The sequence below is a fragment of the Pteropus vampyrus genome, unplaced genomic scaffold (assembly GCF_000151845.1).
Source record: "Pteropus vampyrus isolate Shadow unplaced genomic scaffold, Pvam_2.0 Scaffold35, whole genome shotgun sequence".
Lineage (NCBI taxonomy): Eukaryota > Metazoa > Chordata > Mammalia > Chiroptera > Pteropodidae > Pteropus > Pteropus vampyrus.
In genome coordinates, this window is record NW_011888816.1 from 5,034,514 (window position 1) to 5,059,820 (window position 25,307).

At 42.3% G+C, this 25,307-nt stretch overlaps 1 protein-coding gene across 2 annotated transcripts; it reads left to right on the plus strand.

The window, feature by feature from the left end:
- The first annotated feature begins 1,128 nt into the window (after positions 1-1,128).
- On the plus strand, positions 1,129-25,248 carry RBSN (rabenosyn, RAB effector). Of its 2 annotated transcripts, none has more exons than XM_011357412.2 (12): positions 1,129-1,287; positions 3,401-3,720; positions 7,400-7,537; positions 9,090-9,190; positions 10,075-10,120; positions 10,227-10,388; positions 12,236-12,477; positions 13,766-13,836; positions 18,993-19,079; positions 19,906-20,008; positions 21,234-21,338; positions 22,027-25,248. In XM_011357412.2, the coding sequence occupies exons 2-12, from the start codon at positions 3,573-3,575 to the stop codon at positions 23,170-23,172; spliced, it is 2,349 nt and encodes a 782-aa protein (XP_011355714.1). In that variant the 5' UTR covers positions 1,129-1,287; positions 3,401-3,572; the 3' UTR covers positions 23,173-25,248. The 2 variants fall into 2 exon arrangements, with proteins under 2 accessions (XP_011355714.1, XP_011355715.1); XM_011357413.2 differs by lacking the exon at positions 1,129-1,287 and adding an exon at positions 1,408-3,138.
- Positions 25,249-25,307: the final 59 nt, after the last annotated feature.

Sequence of the window (25,307 nt, forward strand, 5' to 3'; positions counted from 1 at the left end):
GATTCTACATATAAGAGAGATCATATGGTTTTTGTCTTTTTCTGTCTGACTTACTTCACTTAGTATAAATGCCTTCAAGTTCCATCGATGTTGTTGCAAATGGCAAACTTCCATTCTTTTTTATGGCTGAATCATATATATATGTGCAGTGCACGAGGGTTCCCTTTTCTTCACTTCCTCGCCAATACGTGTTACTTCTTGTTACCTCTTGTCACCTCGCCAATACTTGTTTTTGTTTTTGCCTATGTAGGGATTATATTGTATGCTGTTTTTCTCTCAGTTTAATTGAAAAAGAATAGACATACACCACTGTATAAGTTTAAGACATACAGAATGATGGTTTGATTTACATACATTGTGAAATAAATACAATAGATTCAGCTAACATTCATCTCATATAGATACAATAAAAAGAAAATAATAAAGCAAAAAATAATTTTTTTTCTATGTTGAGAACACTTAGGATTTACTTGCTTAACAACTTTCCTACATATCATACAGCACGTGTTAGCTATAATCATCAGGTTGCATATTGCATCCTTAGTACTTACTTATCTTGTAATTGCGAGTTTGTACCTTTTGACCACCTTCCTCCAATTACTCCTTCCCTACCCCTTCATTGTGGTTTTTGATCTGCATTTGAAGACGCCACAGATTTCCCCATGCTATACATCTTCCAGACGGATACACCCTCCCATTGCAAGTCCCCACGCTCATGTGGTTCTATTCAAGATCATTCCACATCCTCCAAGTCTCCTGAATAACTCTTTAATCTCTGGCTCACAAGAACTTTGATTCGAATTAATTTAGAACTGTATTTGGGAGTGGGGTAGTAGGTGTTAAAGTCCGCACCCCCACCCCTGCTGGCTCATTCATTGTACACCTTGGTCAAGAGCTAAAGAATTATACTACGTACAGGTTTCAGTTTTCCCACCAACGGGGTAGAGAGCAAGAGGTCTGGTTTTAACGTATTGTACGTAAGTACCTAGGACGTCAAAACGTCGCAAAATTACCGAGCGGCGCTCTGCTGGTTCTCACAGCGCCTGCGCAGATACCTCCGGTCGCCCAGCGCTGTTGGAATCTGTCCCCGCCCACTTCGCGCCCTCGAAGACTCGGCGATCCGCGGGCTGCTGTCAGCTGCTTCCGGTTTCGGCGCCGCCACAGGCGCGCCTGCCGAGCGCCAAGCAACCGATGCAGATGGCGGCTGCGACCGTGTGAGGATCCGCGGAGGCTCAGAGCCCGGGCCGAGGACTGGACAGGCCTGCGAGCCCGCAGGAGCCCGGCCCGGTACAGCGGGTCGGGCCAGGCCTGAGGGGTCGGGGGCGCCGCTCGCCTCAGGCACGGAGACTGGCGGTCCGTGCGGGTGTGGGATGAAGTGGTTGTGGTGGGTGTGACGTGCGCGGTGGGCCAGCTGGCTTTCGGGACGTGCAGTTCGCTCGTGTGTGTTTGCCTTCAGTAGGGTCTGTTTGGGTGTATGGTGACGCGGGGCGTGTACAGTTGGGTTTGGTTACGCATTTGAAGGGTGCGTGGGTGGTCTTCTGGATGGTCGTGTTTGCTTCTCTGGTTGTGTGAGGTTGAGGCGTTTGGTGCAGTTTGTGTGCAGTTGTTTGTAGCGTCTTATGTGGCGTGTGATGTGTGAAGTTGTCGTGTCTGCACTGTGGGGTTGAGTCGTTCATATGTGTGGTTTTGCGACGTGTGCATAACCGTGTCGAGTTGGGTGGAGGCGGGTTGTGTGCGGTCGTGACGCGGTGATGAGTGCGGCTGTGGGATGTGTAGTTTATGCGGCATGGGGCCGCATAGCATTCATGCCGAATGTATAGGTGCAAGATATGTAGGGTTTATTTTGTTTTTGTTTTTGTTTTTGTTTTTTGAATGGTTTAGAGTTTGAGGACTTGCATACGTTATGGTTTGGTGGTTTATGTAGTCTGGCTTGGTGGTTTATGTAGATGGTTTTGTGGTGTGTGTGTGGTTGTATGATCTTACAGTTCAGTTCGTTCATTGAGTTTCTTCGTAGTTTGTGCCAGGCGCTGTGCTAGACCTTGGGGTTATAATAGGGGAAACAGACATCGTCTCTGTCCTTACAGAGCTTACAGGTTTATGAATTTAGTCACTTAAGATACTTGTGATATAAATTGAGATCACTGCTGTGAAGTGCAGGAGCTGTCAGATGGGAGAATGCTTCAAGAGGCACTTCCTTGAGGAAGTGAGGTTGGATTGAGATGTGAAGGGTGTGTATGTGTTTGATTTGTGGTTGTGAGGGGTGAGTGCACAGGAAGGAAGGGGCCTGTCAGCGTGTCAGAGGAACCACTGGCTGGGGAGGGAACTGGAGCTGCTGTTTCAGTGACTATTTGGAAAAGAGGCTAAGATCCACTTGTATATAGTCTTTGGATTTCTTAGCTAAAGGAAAATAGCAGGGACTTGGTGTTTCAGTTGCTTATTTTCTAGGTCACTGCCACCCTTCAGCTTTGAGGACCAGGCAGGCAGTCCCTCCTCAGTGGCCCTCTAAGCAAATCCATCCAAAGCTGAGAGTCATACTTTCCCCTCATTCTCTACAGTGGTTGGCAGCTTCAAGTTCTTGGGGAGAAATGTCTGCTTTTGTGGAATGATTTTGTCTGGATTGTCCTTATGGCCAGGAGTCTTTCTGAGGTGACACTGCAAGTGACTTTGTCATGGACCAATAAAACTGAAAATGTAACTTATTAAGCCCTGAATTGTTTACGCACCAAATCCTTTTATTTTTGAAGCAGTGAGAACATTAGGCTTCCAGCTAAACTGTCACTTACTGGTTTATAAAATCTAGTAAGTTCATTGGAGAGGAAGTGCTCTACAAGTATAAAATACAAATTAGATTTTTCTTTTTGACCACTAGGTTTCTAATGCTCCTCCTTAGACTGAGATTGGGATTTTTGTTTGGTTTGGTTTGGGTTTTGTTTGTGTATTAGGGCAGACACTACCTCTTTTTCATTGTTGCGTTTTTGACACAGGTGCAAGAGCTTAATATATGTGGTTGAATCAATGATCGAGGTTCAGAAGAGTCAAAGAAAAACTTCTGTTTGTTGATAGCTACTTCAGACATTACCCGTGATCTACAAATTATGAAATTGGACCATTTGGAAACAACGTTAGAAAATTGTCTTGGTATTGTGTTTGCTGTTGAAGTTGAATTTTCCTTTCTTCAAGAATCTGTGCTTCCCACTTTATTGAGTCGCTGTTGTCCAGTGATGTTCTCATATCTACGATGGTTTTGTGTTTTGGTCTAAGGATTTGAGAAAGCAGTTCGTGTTCTCAAACTTGTGCTGAACAAACATTAAGTACCCTTGTTGAATTGTGAAAAAAACAAAGAAAATTCTCAATTGCTGGTAATTTGCCTGATTAGACCCCTTTTCCTTCCTTTCTCAAGGCTTCTCCTACTCCAGAGAGGAGATCTCATCCAGGGCTATGATACTACTTCCTCATCATCCATGTGCTGCTTGGTCGAACTAATGCTGCAGGAGCCCTGGTCCTTTGCAGAGGCATCAAGCTGACTCTTGGCATGAGGCCCCTGCTTTGTGGGGCTTGAGAGAGACACTGCCATGGCTTCTCTGGATGACCCAGGGGAAGTGAGGGAGGGCTTCCTCTGCCCTTTGTGCCTGAAGGACCTGCAGTCTTTCTATCAGCTTCATTCACATTATGAGGAAGAGCACTCTGGGGAAGACCGTGATGTCAAAGGGCAAATCAAAAGTAAGAGGCGAAGATTTTGCTTATCCCATTCTGCCATCGGGAGCTTTAACTCATGGCATAGTTTTCATCAGCTTCCATGTTGCTGCCAGAATATGAAAATAATACTCATAAATTAATAATAATAGTCACAAACATATATCTAGTGCTTACCATGTGCCAGACATTGTTAAGAGTCTTTCCATGTATTAACTTCATTTAATCTTCACAATTGCTATGTGACTATGAGCCCCATTTTCCTGTTAAGGGTATCAGACACAGAGTTGGATAACCTGCCTAAAGTCACACAATGAGGCAGAGTCAGCCAGTCTTTGAACTTAATAAATGTAATTACTGTGCTCTGTTGTCTCTTGCTAGACTTTGAATTATCTACCCTAAGAGGGTTTTAGAGTAGAATTTCTTTCCTTTGCTATGAAAGTGGAGGCACATTGTTGACTCATTTACTTGTCACAAATTCAAAACCTTTCTGCCATCCTTTTTTGAACTAGGCCTTGTCCTCTGCAGCCCAGGAAAAGGAATGTCATAGATGAAAAGCAAAGAAAACCAAAAAAGTTAAAACTTGGTATTTGAGCTTCCAAGGGCTCAGGTCTTAGAGAGTTGCAGAAATAATTTCTCAAAGTAATTTTAACTATACAGTGTTTATTTCTTGGACTTCAGATTCTAACCCCTACATACAAAGCTGCTGCTCTAGAGTTCACTTTTTAGTGATTCAGCTAACCTGCTTCTTACAGCTGGTAGCATGTCTGAAGGCAGTGAGAGTAAAGAGATCTGGATGCTGTATTCACAGTTCTTTATTGGGTAGGAGAGAAAGGAATGATCATGTATTTGTAAGTGTACTTTGGCCTCCACACATTGCCAGTAACATACACCCTGCAATCAAATAGTCACACTCTGTCACATTTTTCAGTTCAGTAAAAAAGAGTTGCTGAAAGTGTTAACATTTATAACATATCAAAAAACATGACAAAACATTTTCAAAATCCTGAGGGCTATGATGGACCAGGTGGTTTCTGGCTGGAACAAGACTGTGACAGGAGGCCAAAAAAAAAAAAAAAAAGTTTTTTGTGCTGTATAGTTTTCAGAGTTCTTTCACATATGTTATTTCATTTGACTCTTCAATCCTGCAGGAAGGTGGTTGGTCTCATTTTACAGAGAAAAAATAAGGCTCGGAGATGTTGAATAACTCATCCAGAGTCACACAGGAATTGACCTCTAAGTCTAATGCTGCTTTTTCCACATGGTATCACCGATGATGTGAGGTCCTGTATTTCAATTGCAGCGTGTTCTGCAGCTGGAAGACAAACTGATTATTTTGGTTTCCTTTGGACAACTGAAGGGCCTCCATGATTTTCAATGAGTATCCAGTCAGTGTCAGCTGAACTGGGTCTTACACTGTGATATCACTAAGACTTTGATGCCAGTGGGTAAAGAGGTTATAGAATGTCCTCAGATTCCTGTGATAACCCTTTTATTAGAGGAAAAATGTTTAAGGTTATTTAGGGAATAATAGATATAGAATCTATTTGGAGAATACTAAATAGAGTAGAAATTTTGTTCCTTATGAAAGAAACTTGAAAGTATTCACTTGTTTTTTTTCCTCCATTCCCCCTGCCCTCTCTACCTCTACCTTGAACCAAAAGATTTGAGTTAAGCATTCTTTAGTAGGGAAGGAATTCTTGATTATGTTGTAGTTTTCATGTTTCAGAATCAGGAAAGTAAAGTTTTAAAAATTAATATCAAAGATTTTTGAGAAAGTCCTTTGAAAAGCAGATCACCTCTCCATTTGGTCTTTTGATTCTTAGGTTTGTGACATTACTAGTTTAGGGAAATGAAATGTTAAAACCAAGAGTGACCCTTGGTTTCACATTTTGGAGGCAGTTTAGAAAAGAAAATATAAACTTGATATTACTAAAAAGTTGTCACTGGGTTTGGGCTTCATCCTTGGTTCAGCTTCAGTTTAGCACATCCACAGTAAGTAGAAGAAAAGGTGGGTGAGGATTAACTTTGGCTTCTGTTTCGTAAGTGTTTTAAAAAGCATATTGGATTGTTCTTAATTGGCCTCTCTTAAAGGGCTATACCAAGCCTGGGAAGGATGCCAGGCACTTTATCTATGCCTCTTAAAGTGATTGAATGGCATGGACTGCCTGTTTAACTTGACACAGTTTAGTCTTGTTTGCAAAAATGAATTGGTGTTTGCAAACTCAAATTTCTTGTGTGCTGGACCCTTTGTTTACATCGGATACTTTCCTCTCCACTGTTAAGAAAGACTAATATATTTTAGAGGGTGTCCTTTAGTTCTGGAAGACCTTGTTTTTCCAGTTGAAGAAAGCTATCATCAGAATGACTGATGATCAGGAAATTTGCATATTAACCTGACTGTCTAACAAAGACATGTCTATAACCTTATCTGTTTTACCCACTACCTGCCAGCCCCTCCATGTCTGCATTTATCTAGATATTTGAAAATCTGTGGGAGTGTTTTTAATGTTATTCAAGTGACAGTGTACTTCAAAATCATATCATTTTGTATTGTTATATCATTTCGCATTATATCATTTTGTATTAAATTTGATATTTCCTATTGGATTCTAGTAGCAGAGAGGGATAGCAGTCACCCAAGATTTAAGAACATTAATGAGAGCAACTTAGAATTGTGACTTTTCTTCCCACCAGTAGACTGTTGTTCCATTTTAATAGTAAGTCCTTTTACCTCAGTGCAGGTGGCAGAACCCCTCCCTGTTCTGCATAGGCATGATATTCAAATTGATGCTAAGTAGGGAGAGTTGGGGCTCTCGTTTCAAATATATGAGGTTTCCAGTTCCAGCCCTGCTGCTCATAAGCTCTCTGATCTTCCCCCTCTTTGATGTCATGTCCGCGTTTGTAAGTAGGGATACCAGCTGCCTCACAATGTGAGCGTGAACTGACGTAATGTATTTGAAAGCACTTTGCTCTGTGGCTGGTACATACAAGGGATCAACTTAGGAAACATTTTCTCTTCTTACCAAGTCTAATTCCCTTTGTGTTATATTGTAGGTGTTATAGGTCTCTTGAAGCTTTTTGTCAATATTCTCACACATGCATTTAGTAAGTGAATAGGTGAAGAAGAACTCTATGTACAGTTAAGCATTATGGGGAACAGCAGCCCTGGGATGTTGGTTTGGCTGAATCATTCAGGAGGTAAACAAGAAGTGTTTACTCATGAGTCCCTAGGGTTAATAAATTAGTACTGTAGAATTTGATTTTAAAAAATATTTATTTTAATTGAGATATAATTTACACATAAGTTTTTAAGTGTGCTAGTCAGTGAATTTTGATAAATGTACATACCCATGTAACCACCTCTCCAATTAATTAGTAGAAAACACTTCCATCACCTTGGTCCCCTCATAAATTTTAAGCCTTTTATTGAATTGGGCTCATAAGTGAGCAGTAACTTAGCTATGCATTGGCCACACAAACCAACTTACTGCTAATACTGCCAAGTGAATAGATTGCTCTGTGGTATTTGTAATACAGTGGTTGCGTGCTTATAATTGTATTTTATTTGGGATCCAAATTTTTTTTGAGCATTTTTATACAGAGCATAATTATTTCTTCAATTCTTGTGTTTTAAGACTTCCTTTGACTCTTTACTGGATATTCTTCATGGAATCATTTATGCTGTTTGTTTCATTTTTTCAAGGTCTTGTCCAGAAGGCTAAGAAAGCAAAGAACAGGCTGTTGAAACGAGATGATGACCGAGGAGAATCGGGGACCCAAGGATATGAGTCTTTCAGTTATGGGGGGGTTGATCCTTACATGTGGGAACCCCAGGAACTTGGTAAGAAATTCAATTCAGTCATTCAGTAAATGTTTATTGAGCATCTCTATGTTCTAGGTAATGTTTTCAGAGTTGGCTGGGGGAGGCACCAGTAAACCAAAAGGTCTAAGCTGCTTGTGGATCTTATGTCCTAGTGGCGGGGGAGGAAATGAACAAGAATGAGCTGAGCAGCTGCCTCTCGTTAGGCACTGCATTAAATGCTTTCCATGTGTGCTGTTATTCAATCCTCGCAGCACCCCTTGGGGACCTGCCCAGGGTCAGACATCTGGGAAACTGCAGAACTGGGATAGGAATTCAGGTCTGTGACATCAGCCCAGGCGCAGAGTCCATTGACTGGGCTATCTCCTGTCAGATGACACATTATTTGCCTAGTGAGAGGCACTAGTTTGTGCAACTTAATTTTCTAAAACACATAATTATAGTATCATCTACTTACTTTCAAAATAATCATCTTTTTTGAGATGATGAAAGTATTCTAAAATATATTCTGGTGATGGTTGTACAACTCTGAATACACTAAAAACCACTGAATTTGTACATTTTAAATGATGAATTATATATATGTGAATAATATCTCAATAAAGCTATTACCAAAAAGGTCATGCCACAGAGAGTAGAACTAGCTAATCTTACCTGTCCTTTAACTATTGAACGATAACAATTATGAATATAATATTTTCTGTCCATGCAATGGATAAATAATGATCCTTTTATAGTGCTTTATTATATGTTCATATTTATTATCTTGTTCACTTTTCACAAAAGCCTTGAGAAGTAGAATGGCTAGTGACGTTCATTCCCATTTATAGATGAGGAAACAGGCTCTAAGAAGTGAAGTGTTATTTACCCAGGGTCATCTACCATATTTTTATAGTGCCACTACAGAACGTGTCTTTTTGGATGAGGAAAACCCTAGAACTGCACTGTCTAAAATGATGGCCACTAACTGTATGTGGCTATTTAAATTTAAGTAAATCGAAATTAAATGTGAGTTCTTCAGGCATACACTAGCCACATTTCAAGTGCTCAATCTCCACATGTGCATAGTGGCTAACATATTGGAGAGTAGAAACATTTCCATCATGGCAGGAGAAAATGGCTTTAAAAATAATACTATACACGTGTAATTATGAGTTACATCTGAAAGCCAGTTAGAAACACAAAGGAGGAATTTCAGGCATGTGAATTCTAACTAGCCTTTTGATAGCTTCTTTCACGATTGCCGGTGTTAAATTATCCACGTGATTTTCTGATTAACTTATCTGTTTCAACAACTGAAGAAGGTCACAAATGACTGAAAGGTGAAATGAATGGCAAATTTTAGAAGTTAATATTTACAGTCATCCCTAAGAACTTGAAACTAAAATTTAAATGTTAAGAGTATGGTTAGGGAAGAAAAGATACATGGATGCTTTCCTGGTTTTTGAATTTTTAGTCAGACTCTAAAATCCAAGAATTTTTATTTTTATTTTTGAAATTTATTGAGACTAAGCAGCAAGGTAGAGAGGCTTCCTCAGAGAAATAACAACTCATTTCTCAACTCCTCTTCTAGGTGCTGTGAGAAGCCATCTTTCTGACTTCAAAAAACACCGAGCTGCCAGGATTGACCACTATGTTGTTGAAGTCAATAAATTAATAATCAGGTTAGAGAAGGTAAATTTTGTTGTTTTAAAACACTTTTTTTTTTCTGCAAGCATAAATTTTCTGGAGGGAAAAATTACATTTCTGCATCATGTGTTATGTACATTGTACATATCTGATGCTGGCAGAGAAACGCGCCACCTGGAGAGGTACAGAGTACGTGGTGGACAGTTGTAACCTGGCTTGTTGTACTGAAGGGAATAACCCAGGTTGACAGACTTGCCACATATCTAGCTTATCCTATGAAGCCCTTTGGCTTCTGGAAAACCTGTCTGCCTTCAGATTCTTTCCTCTTCTGGGTGTTCCAGGCACAATCATGCAATGGAGCATAGTGTGTGATATCATTTGTTGGCAGGGAAGCTGGTGACTAGGTCTATGAGAACTTAGTTGAGTCTAGCATGTAGTGTGGGAACATCTGGTTGGATCTTCTTGTCCTGTGGTACGAGATTGTGGCTTCCCTAGCATGATCACTCTGATTTACTTTGACCTTAGAAATACTTGTGTAGTAGCTGGATTGTGTGGTGGTCATGATAGCAACAAGTACAGTTCTATATGTGTGCTTTGCAGGGCAGAAATATATGGCCAGTTTCATTGTCCAGGAGGACTATGGAGAACTGGGAGTTCCCCATTGCTTCCAGTAGCCACCCCCACAGCATCTTTGCCTACCCCTGGTTATTGCTTAAAGGGCTAAAAATAAAAATATTGGAAGTAGGTCATAGGAAGGGAAGTGCCTTCTAGATTATTCCACGTGAGATTGCTTTTGTGACTTTGTGGGGTTGGGGATAACAGATGAGACTTGAGAAATACAGATGTGGTAATTTCCACTTGACGCCTCTTGCTTGCGGAAAGTATATCCATCACCTGACTAATTCCATTTGGCACTTTTATCTTGTCAGCTCACTGCATTTGACAGAACGAATACCGAGTCGGCTAAGATCCGAGGTAACACTAGAATTTTGCTCACATTCAATTTATCTTTCTCCCTGACGAAATTTCTTTTTTAAAATGACTTGCTTTTTGTTTTTTTGTTTGTTTGTTCTTCTCAAAGCAATAGAAAAGTCCGTGGTACCTTGGGTCAATGACCAGGATGTCCCTTTTTGTCCAGACTGTGGGAATAAGTTTAGTATCCGTAATCGCCGCCACCACTGCCGTCTCTGTGGGTCTATTATGTGCAAGAAGTGTATGGAGCTCATCAGCCTTCCCTTGGCAAGTAGGTAACTTGGAGGCAGGGCCCTTGACTCTGATCTCCTCCAGAGACTAGCTTGTTTGCTAATCACCCCTGGGTGATTTTTTGAACTTTTTTGTTTAAATTAATGGCCAGTGGGATCTTCAGTCATTCACTTGTTGATTTCATGAAGCCCACTACAGGCTAGGCACTGTGCTAGGGGCCAGGGATACAATGGTTTGTAACAGAGGTTGACGAATTTTTTCCATAAAAAGTCAGATAGTAAATATTTTAGGCTTTGTAGGCTATGTATGGTCTCTGTGACATTTCTTCTTCATTTTTTAAACCACTTTTTAAAAATTTTAAAACCATATTTAGCTCGAGGGCCATACAAAAATAGGCTGGACTTGGATTACAGGTCATGTTTGCCTACCTCTGGTACATACAGCATTGTCCATTCCCCCAAGGGGTCCTAGCAGGGGATACAGACTCACAAACAAATAATTGCTTTATAAAGAGGTAAGTATGATGAGAGAAGTTGTGTCAGGCACCCAGGAGAGCTGACTATATCTTTAGCAGCTCCGCTTCAAAGTTGAAGATGAGGCTTTGAGAGGAGACTATAAAACAGGGTCTTGAAAAATGAGCAGCAGGCTAATCCTTTCCTTTGAGATAAAAGTTATAGACAGACATCGTCATATAGAACACACTTTAGTGTTATAATATGAGAAACATATGAGGAAGAGCAGAAACATGGATGCTCATGGTTGGGAGATGATACTCGAGCTTTGAAAGATGACTAGGGTTACAAGGAGACGGGGCAGGAGGGCATCCTGGGTAAAGAGCAGGACAAAAGGCGTAGAATTTGGAAAGGCCCTGGGGAAGGTTAGTGGATGAGCAAGCAATAGGAGTGTGGAGAACATGTTTGAGAATTATGGGATTGAGGCTACAAAGGCTAGGTGGAACCAGATGCCCGGAACTTCGAATCTCAGCTGGGTAAAAGTTACTAAAGATGATCTTATAGGCTTTTGGCCAATTCTGGGACATTTGGGGTGGCTTTGCAACCCTAGAGAGTTCTACTGACTCTGCCATGTTATGTTGGCTACAGGGCATCTGAACAGCAGATGCTTCTTCTGTCCAGCTCTGACATCCACTGGGCACAAATTACCTTGATACTCTCCCTTTCTCCCTGAGATCAACTCCCTGTCTCACCTGAGACTTCATAAGCTATATTTTTGGGACACTATTCATATTTCTTCTGTTGGGCTAATTAACCAACATTTACTGGGCGGCTGCTATGAAGTAGCCCTGTTGTAGGGTACAAATATGAATAAGACACAGTTTCTGACCTCAGAGACATAGATTCCCAGGACAGCTCTGGGGTGTACATAGACCTGTCATACAGGGAGAAGAGTAGGAAGTTCTCCAAGAGGGGTGATGTGGTAGGAACTGCTGATAGGAAGGGAAGATCATTTTTGCCTTAAGGGATAAGGGAGGGCTTCCTAGAAGATGTGCTGTTCAAACTAAACTTTGGAAGGGGTAGGAGTCAGGTGTTTGGGAGTGGAGAAGGCTGTCATATAGTCCAGGGAGAATATAGGTTGTGTCTGAAGCATGGCAAATGGAGGAGGGCAGTAGGTGGTAAGGCCAGGTTAGGGGCATGCCTCGATCCTCAGAGATAGACTGTCCAAGGCCATCTGGCTGGCTCTTTCCTGGCTGACAACAGGAGTCCTTCCCTCCGTAAAACCTGACCCCAGGAAGGTATAGGTGTCGGTGCTTCTTGCCCAAAGGCAGAGCCTACTCTTAATTCATCAGCACCCATGTACTCCCCGTCATGGGCAGTGGGGTGATTGAAGGCTATAGACTCACTGCTGCCTGTTCTATGTTGTGCTTTACAGACAAGCTCACCAGTGCCAGCAAGGATTCCCTGAGTACCCACACCAGCCCCAGTCAGTCACCCAACAGTGTCCATGGCTCCCGTAGGGGCAGCATCAGCAGCATGAGCAGTGTAAGCTCCGTCCTGGATGAGAGAGATGATGACCGAATCCGCTGCTGTACACATTGCAAGGACACACTGCTCAAGAGAGAGCAGCAGATCGACGAGAAGGAGCACACCCCCGACATTGTGAAGCTCTATGAGGTGACTCCTTATGTTCAGTCCTTGGTCTCATTTGAGAAGTAGATTTGGCTTTTCATTACACACATGCCTGCACATTTTGGAAACTGCTTTGGGAAGTTGTTCTTTTTAAACATTTTTAGTTTCTGCTAAATGACCATGGTATGATTTCCTAGTGAGGGCCCTGGATGAGTCACAGAGTCATACTGGGTATATTGCTGCAAACTTGTTCCCTCACCTTTCCTTGCCTTCATGAAAGTAGAGGTTGGTGGCTTTGGTGGCCTAGGGACAGGAGGAGAAAGGATGGTTGCCATGCAGTGTGGACAGTTTTTATGCATGAAGGCAGAAGCTGGAGATGGTGATGAACAGTGCCAGAAAAGTTCTGTGACATTTGGGAGCTTCAGGCTTTACAAGTTTGAGTAACTGCCTGTCTATAGGCTTAGAGCTTCCGCTTTTTAGTCCATTCACATGCCTCAGCTCTTGTTACCACTAGCGACCCCAGAACACCTTTAGTAGATACTACTTTGAGAGGAACATAGTATAGTGCCAAAACAAGATTTAGGATTGGACTGGCCGGGCCTTCTAATGGCCAGAGGAGACCTGCAAGCTGAGAAGGATTAGCCAAGAGGAGGTGAGGCAAGGAGGTGGTAGGAGATGGGGAGGAGGGAGATGAGCCCTGGTAGAGGAAACAACTCAGGCAAAAACTGAGCAGAAGAGTGTATATTTGTCCGATGATCACTGAATGGTCACTGTTAGCAGTTCTACAGGTCATGAAGGCTGTGTTTCTGGAATCACTGTGAAACTACTCAGGCTACTAGAAATAGTGTTAATTAAACCCTTTGTTCAGCTGCACATGTAGCCATTATACATCATTTATGCAGAGTTCATGACCTGGTAACTCATATTTGGAAATAGCCACTGTGCTTTTTGCTTCCTTCTTTTTTGAAGTATGCTCTGTAGATGCCTTGTGCTGGTGTCTTGCATCTCCTGACAGTAAGAATGTAGCAACTGCTTCCTTTTCTTTGCCTTGATAAACTCTGGCTTGTGTCCTGGAAGGCTTTGCTCCTCTCAAAAACATCCAGTCAAAAGTTTTGCCCTCTCTTTCCTTCCTGCAAAATTTTCTGCTTGTAAAGTAAGTCTGTGAGTCAGGAAATTGATAACAACAGTAAAAACAAACAAAATGAAACAAAAAACTACTATCTACATTTTAGAAAACTGCATATTTTAAATATATCTCTATTGATGCAGCATAACCTCTGGGTAGGCTTTTGTGTGCCCTTAGAGCACCACTCACTTTCTTTTTTGTTCTTAGAAATTACGACTTTGCATGGAGAAAGTTGACCAAAAAGCTCCTGAATACATCAAGATGGCAGCGTCATTAAAGTAAGCTGTTCCTCTTTGTTTTTCTAATTCAATGACTCTTGGTATTTTAGGTCATATCTTTAGTAGCTGAAAATGAAAATCTTAACTCTGGCCATGCTTTTCTTTTATGACTGACTGCTGAGAATCTTTGTCATGTCTATTGTTTTCGTGTTTGGGGTTTTTCCCCCCCCCCCCCAATTTATTTATTTAATTATTTAATTTAATTTATTTAATTAGTTTCAAGTATACAATACATTGGTTAGACATCAATCTAGTTCGTAAAACGATCCTCCCAAATTGTTCCCTCCCTCCTCTGACCCTCCACCTAGCCAATGTATTAATGCTAACTGCATTCCCTGTGCCATGCTCCCCATCCCCATGACCATCCATCAGCTACTAATTTGTATTTCTTTAACCCTTCACCCCATTCTCCCAGCCTCCCAAGCCCTTCTCCCCTCTGTCCATCACCAAATTGTCCACTATATTTCTGAGTCTGTTTTCGATTAGTTTGTTCTTTTTATTCCTTAGATTCTGCATATAAGTGAAATCATATAGTGTTTATCTTTCTCTGTCTGACTTAAACACCTTCTAGGTCCATCAAAGCAATATCTTTTTCCATCCCCTTCCTTTCCATATGTAGGAATCTTGTTTTCTTATCTTTTCTTCCACTCTATCTTTTAGTTGGAGCATTTAATTCTTTTCCATTTAAGGTACTTATTGATAGGAATGTAATTGTTACCATTCTTTATTCCTGTTTTTGATACATGTTTTTTCTTCTTAAAGAAGTTCCTCCAACATTTCCTGTAATATTGGCTTTGTGGTGATAAATTCCTTTAGCTTATTTTTGTCTGAGAAGCTCCTTTTCCGTCCTTCAACTCTAAATGATAGCTTTGCTGGATAAATTATTCTTGGTTATAGATTCTGGGTCTTCATCCTGTTCAATATTTTGTGCCAAGCCCTTCTGTCCTGCATAGTTTTTAAAGTCTTGGTATCTTATCTTACTGTTCTGATTGTGTGTCTTTGGCTTTCCCGTCCTCTAGATAAGGCATTTGATCCTCTTCTCTATTAACTTTGTTTATTACTTTGTTTATTCCATTTAATATATTTTTCGTCTCAGATAATGTGTTCATTTCATACTGGTTCCCTTTTATAATTTCCATTTCCATTTTTGTATTTTTTATCTCTTTGTTGAAGTTCTCTACACTTCCCAAAAGTTCATTGAGCATCTTTATAGCCAGTGTTTTGAACTCTACATCTGTTATATTACTTGACTCCATTATATCTAGATCTCTGTTCTGTTCTCTTATATGGCTTTTGCTTCTTTGTCTTCCCATTTTGGCTGTCTCTCCGTGTCTGTTTCTACATACTAAGCAAAGCTCCTAAGTCTCCTGGTCTTATTAGAATGGATTTGTGAAGTAGGTGTCCAGTGGCACAGTCCTGAGCTGCAGGCCAAATTTAGCCCATGCCTCTGCCCCTCCAGGGCCACCTGCTAAGATTCAGCAAGCAATCCACAGGTGCTGTGCTTATAGTTGCCTCAAAAGGCCATGCCAGAAACCGAGGCCAGCTGCCTCCAGTGTGAGTCAAGGCACTGCTCAGCAAGGAGCACCCGACTCACTGAGGATATACCTGGACGTGGCTTGGGTGGGGCTCTGAGTTGGGGGACGTGGAGTTTCAGGGAATTCTCTAGGCGGAGTGACCTCTGTTATCCAGTTTGATGACGTCAGGGTTATGGTGGCATTATGTCCAGCGCACTGGTACAGGGGAGGGCTCAACAGGAAAGAATTGATAACACCACCACTTCTGTACAGAGCAAGTCTCGCCTCATTCCAACAATGTCTCCCTGTAAGTCCCTGGTGCCCCCTGTGCCCAGTCCAATCAGCACTGGTGGTCAGAGTAAGCAGGTCTGTCACTGGGGAAATCTGCTTGCAGACGTGGCCCCTTTAAGAGGCATCTGCCTCTGCCACAACCTCTGTCTCACTCAGCTACTCAAGACCAGGCAGCCTGAGTCCTCACCCCATCCTACCTTCTGCCGTTGCAGGGTGTTTTCTTGGATTTCTCCCTAGCTGTATGGCTTGTTCATCCCAGGCGATTTTTCCTTGCTGCTGCTCCTTGTTTCCATCACAACTTTGATTTGGGCGCCAGAGGTATGAACAGAGCCTCTATCATCAACGCCATTTTTTTTTCTCATGTCTGTATTATTTGTGTGGCGCACATTACTGTCCTGTGTAGCCATCCATTTAGGTGACCCCAGCTATTCTGCTTGAGCAGGTTTGGGAAGGGCTTTGGACAATAGGCACCACTGCTGAGTGCAGCATCTGGAGGTGAGCAAGGGCAGTATGCTTTCTCTTCTTGCCTGAGTAGATGCCACTTAGGGCAGGCATTTTCTTTAGAGCAGGGGTTGGCAAACTTCAGCCCATGGGCCAAATCTAGCCTGCCATCTGTTTCTTTCTTTTAAATCAAGATATAATTCACACACCATAAAATTCACCCTTTTCAAATGTATAGTACAGTTCAGTAGTTTTTAGTATATTTACAAATGTGTACAACTATCACCACTGTCTTAATTTTAAAACATTTTCATCATCCTAGTAATAAACTCCAGACACTTTAGCAGTCAGCTCATTCCCCCTCTCTCGTTATGGAAAAAATTTGCTGACTTTCTTAAGAGCATTGCTCCTTCTGAAGGTTAGTGATATGAGCTAGAATTTGAGGTGCTACTACTAAAATCAAATCCCAGCAGTTTTTTTCCCAACCTGCAGAAAAAAAATTAATTATGGTGTCCAGTGTTCTCAATTTAAGAATTGTCTGCTTTTGTTTTAAGCCTGTATTACCCACCTGCCACCTTTGTAGTTGATGCATGTAAAATTAGATGTATCTTGTTTAGCACAAACCTATATTTTTATTGAACATTTATAGTGACAATATTATATAGCAGTTTCAAAAAACAAAAGTGTAAGCTTGGCTTTTCCTTCATGGTGTCAGTGATCATATTCTAAGCCCATTGTGGGTCTCATATGCAAAGAAAATTAACTTTTTTGTTTGTGTAGTCCTTAAGGAGTTTCCTCACTCTTGAGTCTGTAAATCTCTGACTTTCAAAACATGAAAGACTAAACCCAGTTGGTTTATGGCAAAAACACCCCTTCCCCTGAGTGGAAAGGAAGCAAACTCTATTTCTTGAGCCCTCACAGCCATCATTGTCCTAGGGCCCCTTCTTCCTTATATATGCACCTCCTGCACCCCACTCTTCCTCTTTCCATTCCTGGTTCTGAAGAACTGCAGAGAAAGAAACCATTTTCTTCTCTACCTGTAATTCACTGAGCAAGAGTTTCAGTCAGTAGAACATACTGCCCTTTCTGTGAATAGGTTGGAAGAAGTACCCCAGGTGATTCTGATATACATCTTCCTGAAATAGAAAGTCCTTGGCTTAGAGGATCTGTCTCGTGCTCCATTTCTCCCTGAAGCTTACTGGAATCAGTACCCCTCCTCCTATCCCTACCCATTGGTTTGACATTAGAGCAGAACTGTCTTCTACCTGCCAGCAAGGAGAGCTGTGTTCCTGGTAATCTGAGCTAGTACTCAGTATTTTCCTCATGCATTTGTTACCAAGGGGCTCCTTTCCCTGAGTCTTGCTCCTTTTTTGCTTTGTGCCCTGCCCACCACCACCTCCCCCCTGCCCCCCCGCCACACATACAATTGTGAGTTGATGGGCCTCCCTAGCCAGTTGGGAAACTAGCATTGCTGAGCACATTTCCAAATGTCTTGACTTCTCCTTCCCCTTAGAAAGGAAGGTTCTAAAGGGCTTTAAGTGCATTTAATTGTCTCACTCTTTCATTCAATGGATATTTATTGAGCACTGGTTACATGCCAAGCTCTTGTCTAGGTGCTGGGGCAATAGCAATGAACAGTAAAGACAGTGTCCATTATTGTGAAGCTTCATTTTCATGGGAGCACAGGTCATATCCAAGTGAACAAATAATGAACAGAATAACTCCAGATGTGATAGTTGCTCTGAGGGAAATGCAGTTGAATTGGTTGACGTGACTGACACCAGGGGAAGTGATCTCAGATTTGGGCCAACCATGTTCTTTTCCACATAACTTGGAGATCTTAAAACAGCACAAACAAGTCTTCTCAATTCTAGTCCGATGTTCTTTTTGTAAACTATGCAGTGAGAGATAATGAAACAACTTCACTGAATCCTCAAATTATAGCACACACCAATATTTTTCCAGCTCTGACTGTTTTATAGATGGTAAAATAGGTAAATGCAGCAGTCCTTTCTGCCTATTTAACTTAAATTGCTGCCACCTCAGAATGGGAGTTGAATGGCCATTGCTGAGGCTGGATTAATAGCTGCAATATCTTCTGAACTGTTTCTCAGTAAACACTGATGAAGCTTGCCCCATGTGCTAGTTACCGAGGATATAAAAATAAAAAGCCACAATCACTGCACTTGGAATTCAACAGTCTGGTGGAGGTGACAGACTTGTAAATGAACAATTCTAAGGTCACACAATAACTGCTGTTATTTCTCTGAGACTGGAGTTAAGCCACCTCTGGCCTTCCCTGATGCCCCCTGTTCTACTGTGGACAGAGTTCCTCCTTCTCCTCCCTTCTCGATTGGAGTCAAAGTGTTTTTCTCATGTAGGGAGCAGTTGTTCATAAGACCCATGAGCATGGGGCAGTTGATACAATGCCATGCTGGATATTGCCCCTGGGGCTCCCTTTGTCAGCTTTCCTGTTGTTTTTGTTGTCCCTGGGTAGTAGACTTTGAGTGAGAAAAGCCAAGTGCTTTCTGCTCTGATGTAGTTTAACCAACTCATTTAGTAAACTACTTCATAAATCTTATTAGATGTAGTGAAATTGTTCAGAGAAAGTAAGCCTAAGCAGACTAAGTTGCATTTATTTTGGCCATGAGCTTAAGAGCTAGGCCTTGGAGGCCTAGGCACGAGTCTATTCTTAATGGTGTTTGCAAACTGAAAAGTGGCTTCTATTTGATTAGCACTTACATTTGAAAAGGAATGAGCACTACATTATATACAAGAGTGAAATGCCACTTGGAGAGAATTAACTGTGTTTCTCTTTGTGAGACCTTAAACCTTTAGAGTCCTTTTACACTACACTCTCCAGTTAGTGTGATGAAACTCAGATCAAACATCTCTATGATTCTTCCTTAGTGCTGGAGAGACAACCTACAGCCTGGAACATGCCAATGACCTTCGAATAGAAGTGCAGAAAGTGTACGAGCTAATAGATGCTTTAAGGTAAGGTGTATTAGATGATGTCCTACCTGCTGCCTTGAGTGGTGGAGGTGCTGTTTTAATGCGTCGTTGAGTGGCAAACAAACCTGAACTTACTGAAAGTCCCAGTGACAGTGGTATGTCTGAGGAGGAAGGTGAGTAATTCTTGGTTAAATATTTCTAATGTTCATTATTATTAAAGGAATAGGAGCTTATTGACACCAGTTGTGTGCCAGGAAATAATCACTGGAGCTGTAGCTCGTTTATCCTACCAAAGTTACTGTATGAGGTAGGGATTAATATCCCCATTTTATAGGTGAGAAAATGCACCACAGCCAGCTGGCTGTTGGGGTTAAATTAGCCCTTTGCAGTGTTGGAAGTACAGTGACTCAAATGATGAGAATGAGAAATCCTTGTCCATCCGTACATGCAGGACTGGCTCTGTAATTTGTGGGGCCTGGTGCAAAATGAAAATGCAAGTCTCTTGTTCAAAATTATTAAGAATTTTAAGACAATGACAGCAGAATCTTAAACCAAGCTCACGGCTCTTCTCAGCACCAGACTCTGTTGTGCTACCATAGGTCACTCACCCAAGAAGCTGGCCCTACACATATGGCCAAATATTTGTCATGATGGCCAAATATTTGTCATGAAGTCTGTGCTGTGTTAGGGGCTTTGGGTACAGCCAAAAAGTGAGAAATGGGCTTTACCTTCAAGGACACTTCAGTGGAGTCTAACCCATCTGCTCCACAAACCTTCCCAGCATGCAAGCCTGGCAACTCAGAGACTTCTCACCCTTGTTTCTGAGGCTGGCAGCGCTTGTTACATTGATGTATTTGTTTCAATTCAGTAAGAAGATCTTAACCCTGGGCTTGAACCAGGATCCTCCACCACATCTAAACACTTTGCGGCTGCAGAGGATGATCAGATACTCAGCTACACTTTTTGTGCAGGTAAAGCCATCCTGGGGTGGCAGAAATGTTTCACTTGCCTCCCCTGCTCTTCTACCACTCAGGAGGCAGACCAAGCCACTGGCTTTTTTTTTTTTTATTTGTACATTGTAAGATTATAAATGTATTATGCCACATTTAGAGAAAAATCTAGATTTCAAAGAAAAGTAGAAACTACTTTTAATCTTATGTCCCCAATAGTATCATGCATCATTCTGGTATATTTTATTTCCATTAACATTTGTCATATAAAGTAGTTATAATTGGTGTATATTTGCAAATTTATGTTTTTACTTTTTATCACTGAATTTTATATCCTAAGTACTTTTTTGCATAGTCTTCAAATAGCTCTCATTTGAATGGCTATGAAATACTGCTTTGAATTATATACCATCCTTTATTTAACCATTTCCTTTTCATTTGGTATTTGATAGATTCTCATTTTTTTTGCTATTATGGGTATTGCCCGATGGACATACGTGTCCATAGCATTTCTTCCTTGGTATGACTCCTAAGGAACTCTTCGTGGGCCATTGATTGGGAAAAAACAGCTGATTGTTCAAGGACAGACTAAACCTAGGTGGCTGATCTGAGTTGTCGCTACCTCAGAAAGCCCCTTGTGGGAGTCACAGTTAACCACCTTTGGGGCTCCATGACAGAGGGATCTAATAATCCTATTGGGTTAGTTTTTCACCACTGTATCGCAGAGAATTAGGCCCTTTTTCCATTTGATTAGGGACTATATTCCACAGGCATTCGGTGAAGGCCTACTGCGTAGCAGGCAATGTCCTAGTTAGTTGGTGGGTATCCTGCCAAAAGTAAAAAGATAAACATTCCTGTTCTCATGAAGCTTATATTCTACAGAGGAATATAGACAACTAAAATATATGGCCTATGTTGGAAAGTGCTGTGGACAAACATAAAGCAGGGAAAAGGTATTAGGGGGCTTGGATGGAGGCTTATAAATGTAGATGGGGAGGGCAAGGGAAAGGCCTCACTAGGATGTGAATAACTGGGATACCTGGTGTTTATCATTTCATAAGGAAAAGGCAGGCCCATTTGGAAGTGTGGTCCAATTTAAGGGTTAGGTCCTTTCTTGCTGTTGCTAATTAATGTGACTGTCCAAAGATGGAGCGCCTTAGCTTAAGAGGACTTCCACCACAGCCCTTAAGGCTCTTTTTTTTTCCTAAAAGGGTTTAAGTGTAAAATTGTCTGTGACTCCATACAGGAAAAGTTGCTTGGTTTGATGTCACTGCCAACCAAAGAACAGTTTGAGGAACTAAAAAAGAAAAGGAAGCAGGAGATAGAGAGGAAGAGGAAACTGGAAAGACAGGTAAGTGAAGCACAGGGATGCTGGTGTCTGGCTTCTTCCCTGTTTCTCTCTTGAGCACAGAGGCCTCCTCCGGCTCCCAAGAGTTCCTGTGAGGTTGTAGTAAATCAGAACCTTTTGCTCTCTCTAGTTTCCATTTTTCTTCTGTTCTGTTCTGGCTTCACTGTCATCATAGACATCAAAATTGTCAGTCTCTGCAAGTCCTATTTTTCTTTCAGAGGTTCTACTGTTTTTCTCCTGTCCAGAATACCATAGAGCGTGGCAGTTCTCTCTCTAGTACGGGTTGCAGAGGATCTAGACACCGGGGAGTTCTTTGTAGAACACTTTGGAATACTCAATGTTAAACAGAAAGTAATACGTGTATTTAATACTGTGTGAGATTCTAGAGTACCTGAGTGGTAATAGGCCTCAAAGGTTTACGACAAGTATACGATGAATCTAAGATTAAGAAAATTTTACCCCTTAACTTACTGTTATTCATTAATTTATTTTTGAAAATCAGGGTTTGCCCCTCTTCTACCCCTGAAACAAAAGCATGGCTTGATTTTAGCAGTTGGCTCTCTTAATCCTTAGATGGGCAGTTGGAGTCTCCTGGGCACAGGGATAGTGGGAATGCAGAGGGTAGCTGACAGTGTGGCTGCTGTTGGCCTAGTGACTTTGGTTTTTTTCTTTGGCTTTGGTGTCTCTCCAGGCTGCCCTGGAATCTCAACGAAGGCTTGAGGAAAGGCAGAGTGACCTGCTATCTCGTGCCAACGGGGAGGTGGCATCTCTTCGCAGGGGCCCTGCCCCCTTGAGAAAGGCTGAGGGCTGGCTCCCACTGTCAGGAGGTCAAGGACAGAGTGAAGATTCGGACCCCCTCCTTCAGCAGATCCACAACATCACATCATTTATCAGGCAGGCCAAGGCCGCAGGCCGGACAGATGAAGTGCGCACACTGCAGGAGAACCTCCAGCAGTTGCAGGATGAGTATGACCAGCAGCAGACAGAGAAGGCCATTGAGCTGTCCCGGAAGCAGGCTGAGGAGGAGGACCTGCAACGGGAACAGCTGCAGATGCTGCGTGAACGGGAATGGGAACGAGAAAAGGAACAGTTCCAGGCTGCATCCCTGCACACACGGACTCAGTCTCTGGACTTCCGAGAAATCAGGCCTTTTCAGCTGGAGCCCAGCAGAGAGCCTCACACCCACCTTACTCATGCGTTGGATCTGGGCTCTTCCCTGGTTCAGAGCAGTGCAGCTGCCAAGACCCCTTCACCCAGCTCAGCTCTCGAGCCCATTAGAGTGTGGTCTGGGCCCCCAGCTCTTGGCCAGGAATTCTTTCCCCAGAGCACCATGTCACAGCATGATGAGGTCCCCTCCTTAAATCCCTTTGATGAGGAAAACTCTTCCAGCCCCACAGCAAAGGGCTCTACCAGCCCTCCTGCTGCAGAGCCTTCCTTCGGCTCTTCATCCCGCATCCTCAAAGATTATAATCCTTTTGAGGAAGAGGAAGAAGAGGAGACAGTGGAAGGAAATCCCTTTACTAACTCAGACAGCCCAGCACCCAACCCCTTCGATGAGGAAGATGAGCATCCCCACCAGAGGCCCTCAAGCCCTCCTCTTCCTGGCAACCCCTTCGAGGAAGCCACCTGTACCAACCCCTTTGAGATGGACAGTGACAGTGGGCCTGAGGGCGAGGAGCCCATAGAGGAGGAGCTCCTCCTCCAGCAGATTGATAACATCAAGGCATACATCTTTGATGCCAAGCAGTGCGGCCGCCTGGATGAGGTGGAGGTGCTGACGGAGAACCTGAGAGAGCTGAAGCGCACCCTGGCCAAACAGAAGGGGGCCACTGACTGACCAATGGGTGGGCAGGGCTTCTTTGGGTCCAGGGGCCTGGCAGAAGCCAGTGGAGCAGGAGAGAGAGTTGGTGGGATTGATGGGAAGGAGGAAGGGGTAGAATTAAGACGCACACAGGTTAAGGGAGGAAGTCTGTTTAGTGCTGTGCATTTAAAGGTTTTTCCACTACAGTTGAATAATAACATGGGAACTAGAACAGGAAGGATCAGCATTCATTTGCCGTTTTATTTTTTCCTGGTTTTTTTTTTTTTTTTTTCACTTGGGGTTTCCCTTTAGAAGGGACTTTAAATTTTTACTACTGCAGTATACCTAAATGCAGTTCTATTGGTCCATTTGTTCCTGCCTAGTCTTTGGTTATTATGCAGTATTATAGGGCAGCCTTATATAGGGCCCTTTAGCCAAGATGGACAAGATGGGTTCCTTTAAACCTTACAATGCCCTGGCAAAAGTCTTTCACTGTTAGGCTGTGGGTTTCTTTCACCCAGGGCTTCCTCTGCCCTCTGGGTACATCCTGCTTGCGCAATAGAAGGGGGAGGTATTGCTAGGAAGGCACTAGTTTAGACCCAGGGGAGCCCAGCGGGTGATAGGGATGAGGTTTCACTAGGGTCTGTTTCCTTCTCTGTTTTAAGTTCTCATCTCTTTTAGGAAGTTAAACACTCACTGCTGGGGTATCACCGTCCGTCTCATCATGAGCTTTTTAGAAAATAGGAGTGGTTAAGTTTGTGGTCCATAGAGCTAGTATTATTTGGGAGAAGAGTCTGCACCCAAATGTTGCTCTGTTGGAACTGAATAACTGCTGGGACAATTGTCTGTCCTTGGAGAAATCTCCTCTAGATTTTTGGCAAAATTACTCGAACTTGGGATTTTTCAGAGGACCCAGTCTATAATGTAGGAATTGGTGATCAGGAAGCTTTTGTGGAACTTTGTCAGGGGAGTGGAAGCTTCCCTAAGTCAGAAGATAAAACAAAATAATTTTCAAGGCTAATTGATCAGCCTTCTTCCCTTTTGGTTCATCTTGTCCTGACTTGGGGCACCAGTGAGATATTTTTTTCTGAGTGTTTAGTAGTAAGAAACTGAAATGTTTGAAGAGGCACAACCCAGGACCATTCTGGTAGCACTGTTGTACTTGAACTCTTCTCCAGTTGAGGACAAAAAGGGAAATTGTTAATTTAGCTCTGGTGCTTTGGTTTACAGGAACATAACCCTTAACTGGCATCTGACATCATGATACCTAAGTGCTCAGCTCTGGGTAGAGTTCCTGCAATTATGCTTCTTAATTAATGAACAGTAACTGACCACTAGTCACTTTATACCCCTTAGCTAAACTAACTCTGTGTCATACTCTCACTGGTTACTGGTGTGAGTGCTAAAATTCATTTTGTTACATTCTGGGAAGACTCCTGTTGATCTTGGGAATGTTTGAAAAACATCGTGGTGTAAAAATAACCTGTATTTGTGTTGACACTATTATCATTAATTTAGCACCCACTGGATCTTTAGACTGAATGAAAAGGTCCTGTATAGGGGTGTGGGAATGTGGGGAGTCAGTGGAGGGTGTGTGTGGAAGCTCCCTCGCATTTGGGTTTTGTTCACAAAGGAATGTGAGTGGTCACTAACGTTAGCCAGTTGCCAACCTTGCTGATCACCATGATGGTTTTGGGAGGTTGGCAATCAGGCATCTAAAATGTTGCCTGGTACAGGTATCTTTTCTTCCTCGAAGTTTGTGCCCTTCATGCTGTTAATTCTGGAATTTTTCATGGATGGCTGCATGCTCCTCCCTGCTCAGTCTGTCATTTCTCTCTGACTGAAGAGGAGGAAGGTCTCTGCACCAAAAAGCAGGTAGTTCAAGAAGCTAAATGCTGCTTCTCATAACTAACTTTTCTCATGAAAAGATCTCTTTTAATTAGCTGGTGGTTTCAAATAAGACTAGTTCACTGAACATATCCTTTCCCTGAAATCAACCACAGGTAGCAGTCTGTAAGTAACTAAGCATCGAGAACCACACATAAAAGAAACATTTTTAAAACTAAAAAAAAAAAAAAAAAATCACTGAATATCCCTAAACCAAACTAAAACCTTCTGATGTGAATTCTTTCATGGCCGTACTCATCCATGAATTCTTCCATTTAATTCTT